This window comes from Chrysochloris asiatica, unplaced genomic scaffold (assembly GCF_000296735.1).
Source record: "Chrysochloris asiatica unplaced genomic scaffold, ChrAsi1.0 scaffold00315, whole genome shotgun sequence".
Classification (NCBI taxonomy): Eukaryota; Metazoa; Chordata; class Mammalia; order Afrosoricida; family Chrysochloridae; genus Chrysochloris; species Chrysochloris asiatica.
Genome location: NW_006408833.1, coordinates 3042447 through 3050100, shown reverse-complemented (window position 1 = coordinate 3050100; position 7654 = coordinate 3042447). Strand labels below are relative to the sequence as shown.

At 45.1% G+C, this 7654-nt stretch overlaps 1 protein-coding gene across 1 annotated transcript in view; it reads right to left on the bottom strand.

Moving 5' to 3' along the window:
* APEX2 (APEX nuclease (apurinic/apyrimidinic endonuclease) 2) overlaps nt 1-5637 on the bottom strand; it is a 16522-nt gene extending 10885 nt beyond the window's left edge. Inside the window, exons 1-4 of the mRNA XM_006875266.1 lie at nt 5481-5637; nt 3365-3448; nt 2262-2442; nt 1602-1748 (exon numbers count right to left, since the gene is read on the bottom strand). Of these exons, the coding sequence (XP_006875328.1) occupies nt 1602-1748; nt 2262-2442; nt 3365-3448; nt 5481-5637 (569 nt within the window). The remainder of the gene's footprint in view (nt 1-1601; nt 1749-2261; nt 2443-3364; nt 3449-5480) is intronic.
* Between the last annotated feature and the right edge of the window lie 2017 nt (nt 5638-7654).

Sequence of the window (7654 nt, the reverse complement as noted above, 5' to 3'; positions counted from 1 at the left end):
ACAATCTCTTTGATATCTCAAGCGAGTAAAGTTTTTCAGAAATGGCTGCAAGCATACATTGACAGAGAACTTCCAGAGGTTCAAGCCGGATTCAGAAGAGTGTGTGGAACGAAGGACATCATTGCCGATATCCGATAGATCTTGGCTGAAAGCAGAGAATATCAGAAAGAAATATCAGAAAGCAAAGGCTTTCAATTGTGTGGATCATGACAAGCTATGGATAACATTTGCAAAATATGAGTATTCCGGAACACTTCATTGTGCTCATGAGGGATCTGTACCTGGACCAAGAGGCAGTTGTTCGAACAGAACATGGGAACCCTAAATGTTTTAAAATTAAGAAAGGTGTGCGACAAGGTTGTATTCTTTCACCATACTTATTCAACCTGTATGCTGAGCTAATAATTTAAGAAGCTGGGTTATATGAAGAAAAACGTGGCATCAGGATTGGAGGAAGACTCAGTAACAACCTGCAATATGCAGATGATATAACCTTGCTTGCTGAAAGTGAAGAGGACTTAAAACATTTACTGATGAAGATCAAAGAGCTGTCACTTCAGTATGGATTACATCTCAATGTCAAGAAAACAAAAATCCTCACCACTGGACCAATAAACAACATTCTTATCAACAGAGAAAGATTGAAGTTGTCAAGGACTTCTTTCTTCTTCAACTAGCAACACTCATGGAAGCAGCAGTCAGGAAATCAAATGACATATTGCATTAGGCAAATCGGGGTGCACAAGACCTTTTTAAAGTGTTGAAAAGCAAATATGTCAGCTTGAGGACTAAGGTATGCCTGACCCAAGCCATGGTATTTTCAATAACCTCATATGCATGTGAAAGCTGGACAGTGAATAAGGAAGACCACAGAAGAATTGATGCCTTTGAGTTATGTGCTGGAAGAGAATATTGAAAGTGCCATGGGCTTCCAAAAGAACCAATAGATCCGTTTTGGAAGAAGTTCAGCCAGAATGCTCCTTAGAGGCCAAGATGGCCAAACTTCGTCTCTCATACTTTGGACATATTGTCAGGAGGGACCAGTCGCTGGAGAAGGATATCATGTTTGATAAGGTGGATGGTCAGAGGAAAAGAGGAAGACCCCCAACGAGATGGATTGGCCAAATGACAGCATCAATGAACTCAAGCATGGAAACAGTAGTGAGATTGGCCCAGGATCAGGCAGTGTTTCGTTTTGCTGTTCATAAGGTCACTATGGGTCGGTACCGACTCGATGGCACCTAACAACTTTACCTTCCTCGTCTCACTTCATCCTTCAAATTATTCTAAGAGACAGGGATTCATAAACTCATATAACAAAAGAGAGAGGCAGGACTAGCCTCAGGGCTCACAATGAGTGAAAAGGGAAGCCAGGATAAGTGGTCAGAACGTATCTAACTACAAAATCCATGTCTGTGCCACATTATCTTGTCCTCATAGCTATTTAAGGAAGCAAGGCCTGTTCAAGTGAGCATACTCGTATCTGCAACTAGGTTGTGAATGAATTCAAAGTCAGTGATCCACATCCCTTTTCAATGCAGCTTGGCACAGGGCTGGGTACTTAGAAGTCATGCAAGTCTTGCAGCTCAGGATTGCAGTACCTGCCAGCTGCCAGAAGGGCTTCTGCTCGGATCTGCAGCAAGTGATAGAAGCGCATCTTAAAGGCCAGTCGCTCAGGCTTCCCGGGGTTAGCATGGGGGCAGTACACGTTGATTATGGTCAAGGTCTTCTCCTGTCCTTCCCATGTTCTATGGAGAAGAGAAATTCCACCCTCATAAAAAAGGGGGTCATTTTCACACGTCCCTTTACCTCCCCTCACCATGTGGCTTCTACCTAATGGCTGTCTATAGGATAGAAAAGAAAAAAGGGGTTACAGAGACATAAATGAGATGGCATGCACAGTTCTTGGAGATGACTACAGATGAGGTAAGGAGAGGGGTATTTATGATGACACTTGGTAAACCAGATTACATGACATCATAACTGAGAAAGAGTAACTTGGGGCAAATGAGTTCAGCATTGGTAAAGTTGCCTTTGAGGTACATATAAGAGAGCCAGACCTCCAGGCCAGTCAGATTTGCCTGAGGTCACATAGTGAGCTCAGCTCAGGCTAGAAAGGAAAGGCAAGTCTGGAAACTTTCTTATTAGTTAATACATTTATAAGGTAAGCATTGGAGTCATCATACTTGCAGAATACAACAAATTGTGCTCAGTCACCATACTTGCAGAGTACAACAAACTGTGGAGATGTGGGTTATTACCGGATCTTGTGCTGTGTGAGGAGGGCCCGGCCTTCATTATCCAGAGCCCGAAGCTCCTCTTGGGTGAACGCATCCATGTTTCCATAGCAACCTACGTCCCCATTCTGAGTGGCAAGCAGACCACTCAGGCCTTCTTCAGCAGCCACTGGGGTAGCGCTGTCCTTACAGAAGGTGGCTACACCTGGAGATAAATAGGGTACTTTAAGCAGGACTGGCAGCCAGTAGCCTATTGTACAGGCTGTTCCCCTCCAACTGCCCACACACACCTGAATCATTTTTAAAAAGTGTGGCTATGTTCACCACTCTACAAATTCATGGATAACTCACTCCATTGAGTCTGGGGCAACCCTATTGAAACCCTGGAGCCTCAGTTCCCTCTATAAAAGAAACAGAATAATAACAGCTAATGTTCTAAGTATTGTACAAGGATACACAGTTGTTAAGTGCCATCAAGTCAGTTCTCACTCGTGGCGACCCTGTATAGGGTTTCCAAGGAGAGGCTGGTGGGTTCAAGCCACCAACTTTGTAGTTAACAGTTCAGTGGTTATCCTATAATGCCACACCAGGATCCCTGGATACAAGGTGGGGGTGGTGGTTTAGTGCTGGCAAGCCAGTTCCGACTCATAGCAATCCTGTATAGGGCTTCCAAGGAGTGACTGGTGAGCTTGAACCACCAACTTTGCAGTTCAAACCAACCTTCCAGTCAAGCACATTAACCCGCAGCACCACACCAGGACTCCGGTTACATGGCAGTGTTAGCTATTATTATCACATGGATTAATTCACTTAATCTTGTAAGAACTCGAGGAAATAGGCATTATCTACATTCTCCAGCTGAGGCACAAAGAGGCTAAGTAACTTGCTAGAGGGCACAGCACTAGGAAGAGAGCCAAGACTCAAACCCAGGCAGTCTGGCTCCAGAGTTTTCCAGGTCCAACAGGATAATTTTATACAGAAAAATTATTCTTCATATAACTTAATTTTATATGGCTTCAACTCTGTTATTTACTAAAAACTTAAACCTTTTATTATCTTCTCATCAAATATTGGAAACCTTTCTTCTTGCCTTCTTCCATCTCTGTTTTAAAGAAAGTCCCATTTACCAGAATAGCCACTGCGGTTTCGGCTGAAGCTAAAGTAGGAGTTATAGCCCTCAACGATAGCCAGGGGCTCTGTCAGCACATCCCCTGGAAAAAGAAAGAAGAAAAATTAAATCAGAGATAGAACTAGGACCCAGGAACACACAAAGGCTGAGAATTATAGCTATAAGCTAATTCTTTGAACACATCAGAGTTGGGAGTGAAAATGAAGGGTTCATGATTTGCATAAGTGCTAGAAAGGTAGGGCATAGTATTATAAGGAGAAAAGAGACCCCATCTTCAAATATATAAATGTTATGTTGTTGTTGTTAAATGCTGTCGAGTCAATTCCGACTCAGAGACCCTGTATAGGGTTTCCGAGCAGCAGCTGGTAAACTTGAACTGCTGATCTTGTGGTTAAAACAGACTTTGTGGTTAAAACAGACAGTGCATTAATCTGCAGCATCACACAGGAGTAAATACAAGACAAAGACTTACAGAGATCACCTGAATGAAGGAAATCATAGACACCATGATGAGTTTCCAAAGCTATACCTCCACATGGTGGCCTATTATGGGGCACAGAAAGCAAAGGAATCTGCTCCCACACCCCAAAATCATGATTGACAGCAGCAGCTATGCTTCACATATGTATGCTGGACCTAGGGAAAGCAGGCAGGAGACTATTGCAGATAGAAAAGCTTATAGACTACTTTGAGGTTCTCAGGGTATTACATCACAACCAGGTAACCCTTAAGGGGTGCATCCAGGAATGTTCCTGTGAGATCTGGGGAAAAAGCCCAAGGCCCACTTCCCCCACCCCCCAAGACCCACTTTTAAATACACTCTAACTATGGTAGTTCATCTGTCAGAGGTGCATGAGGTACTCAAAAAAACTTGGCATCTGAACACTTGCATGGCTGGAGTCATTTACAGGCAAAAAGCCTTCAGATTCCATGCTTTACAGCAATAGAAAAGGAATTGAAGTCAGAATTAGAAGGGGGAAGACAATAGAGTCAGAGGGGAAATATTTGATGTAAGGAACAAAGAGACAGAGCTAAAAGTGGGGAGAACTAGGTGAGGGAAGACGCTGCGAGGGGGAGGCAACTGGGAATTTGAGGAGAGAGTATTAGGGAAGCTGTACTGGTGATAGAGCTAGAAGAAGGTAGGGGTTATGCGAGGGGGTGTGTGGAAGAGGAAAATTGAGCTGGGGTGAGAAATGGGTAGGAAAAAGAGGGAGTCCAGGTGTGGCACTGTGAGATAAAGCATTGGACCGCAAGGCCAGTTTGAACCACAAGGTCAGTGGTTCAAACTCACCAGGCATTCCTTGGAAACCCTATAAGTAGGAACCAGCTTGATAGCACTTAACCACCAACAACAAAGCTTGGGGTCTCTGGGTTGCACAAATGATTAAAGCTGGAAAGTTGATTGCTGGAACCCACCCAGACGTGCCTCAGAAGATAGGCATGAGGTCTGCTTTTGAAAGGTCACAATCTTGAAAACCCCAAGGAGTAGTTCCACCCCATGGGGTAGTTTCACTCTGCACACAATGGGTTGCCAAAAGTGGAGCTAACTCTAAGCAACTAACAAGAAGTTTAGGGTGGGAATTAAGGGATTTGAGCTAGGGTGAAGAATGGGGCAGATAAGGAAAACTTGTGATGGTTATGTGCCGTGGAGTCCGTTCAGACTCACAGCGACCCTGTATAGGGTTTCCGAGGCTGTGAATCTTTACAGCAGTAGAAAGCCTCTTTCTCTCGCGGAACCGCTGGTAGTTTCGAACTGCTGAACTTGAAGTTCGCAGCCTGACTCGTAACCAATACGCTACCAGAGCTCCTTAGTTAAGGAGAATTGGGGATCTGAAATCGAGGGGTGGAGAGCCGGAAATTAGAGTTTGAATGGGGTTGGGGGCAGGATAAAGAATTTGGGAGGCGGGTTCTGGGCTGAGCAAAAAATGAAGTGGGAATTAGAGGCTGGGGTGGGACATGGGGTTTTAGGGGAAGAGAATCCGGATTCTGAGCTGGAGTCTAGGGGGAGGGCACTAAGGATAAGAAAGTGGGAAAGTAAAAAGAGATGGGGGAGGGGACAAAAGTTGGCGGAAAAGGGAAAGCATGGTAGGGTACTGGATTCTTAAAGCGCTCACTGGTCACTTTGGTCTCCTGGAGACAGACGACGTCAGCATCCAGCTCGTCCAAAAGGCGACCCAAGGCCATGGTGGTGCCGTTGCCGGGCTCCTGGCCTACTACCCCTTGTAGGGGACTCCGTAATCCATTGATGTTCCAACTTGCCAAGCGCAACATTTGGAAAATTAACTACAACGCTTCCTGGGCCGCCAAACCCAAGCGTCAACAAAACGCAGGCTCTCAGAAGGCTACGCCCCGCCTCCCGGGCACATTTGCGCAGGCGTCCTCGTGCTTACTGCGCAGGGATCTGTCGCAAGCTGGGCGCGGAGCGGCGGGGCGGGGTAGGGCAGGACAGGAAAGGATCGGGCTCTTATCCGTTCTATTTTCGAATGGCAGGCGAAGGGATAGTTGTTAACCACGGTTGAGTCATAGAAACCCTGTATAGGGTTTGCAAGAAGCGGCTGGTGGGTTTGAACGGCTAACTTTCTGGTTAGCAGTCCAGTTCTTAAACTACAGCGCCACACCAGGAGGGACTGGGTGAGCTGAAAGGGGTCAGGAAGCTGCCTAGTAAAGAACAAAGCGACGACTTCAGTTCTGCTGCTGCCCCTAGGCTGGCACACTCTCTTGGGCACAGGGTCTTACTTCGTGCATCCGCTGGCTTAAAGCACCCAGGTGCTTCCGATCACTTACAAATAGGATTTTGCCTATCCAAGCAGCGGAACCAGAGGCATAGTTGCAGCGACCAAAGCTCAGTCCTCAGTGAAGCCATCTCCCAACTCATGTGCCCACATGGCTGATGCCACTGTGCTAGCCATAGAATGGGCAAGGATGTGTTGGTAGGAAGAGCAATGAGCTTCCCAGCTGGAAGAGGGAGGTAAGAAGGGTCCCATTGAAATAAGATTTAGAAGTAGGGCTTTATTTGTGGAAGAGGATGGGTGTCAAACCTGCCCTGTACCTGTTCTGTCATGGGACTCACAAAAGCTATTTGCTATCAGTTTACTCCTACTTATGTTGATACCGTGTGTGTAAGAGTAGAACTGTGTTCCATGGAGTTATTTTTTTTGGAAGTTCCGTGGATGATTTAGAAGTAGATTGCCAGGCCTTTGTTTTTAGGTGCCTCTGATTGGACTCAAACCACCAACCTTTCAAAAGCCTAGTGCATTAACTGGTTGCATCACCCAGGGACTCCATCTTGAGCTTTATAGAATTGAAAAAATAAAATGTGGCCTAACATATATTAGCTCTTGACTCCATTTCTCAAAGGAGTAAAATCAAGGCTCGGAAAATTTAAGTGGGTTACCCTAGCTCCAGAGCAGCAGTGTCTCCCAATGCAACCTATGCCTCTTTCACGTACTCATATATTATTTCATTCTCAGAAGCACGATTTTATCTCAGCCTCACAGTAAAAGCAGTAGAGTCAGAATTCAAACCCTATCTTAATCAGCTTAAGTTTTTCTTTCCTGAGTAGTTTCTTCTGACCATCTCCTCCGTTAGGTCTTTTCCTCTGTGCCCCCCCATAATATCCTATGGTCCATATTGTAACAGTACTTATCACAATGCATAGTTACCAGTGATTTCCATTTCTATAACCACTGGACTGCCAGCAGATAGAGAGCAATGACCTTTTTTAAATTTATCTTGTTAGCTCCAGCCCCTAACACAGGATACAGCACATATTAGGTGGCAATACATATTTGTTAAATGAACAGAGGACAAGAGCAAGAGCATCAACTGGGTCATGGCTTTTTTTTTTTTTTTTAAGTTTTTATTATGAGGTTTACATGGGAGAACATCAGCTTTACACTCATCCTATCATATTTCGTTTCATTGAAATGATTACAATCCCCTCCATGCATCATCAAATAACCCCAAAGGGTATACCACACAGACATTCTCCCTCCCTGAGTCCAGTGTCCCCAGCCACTCATCTGTCTCCATCCCTGGCGTCACTGTCTCTGAGTAGGGTCCTGCCCTCTGTTCTTCTCACTTGACATCTGCTCCAGGGACATCTGCTCTTGGGCTGCAAAATCAATCACTCTCCTCCTTTTGTCAAAAAACATCTACCACTATATTTCCTAGTCTCACAGTCAGTCCTGATGGCAATTATTCACTATTGTACCACAAAAGTCTCATCCCCGTTTCCTTTCGCCAGGCCAGTCCCAACATATTGGAAATCATTCAGTGGAGATTCTAC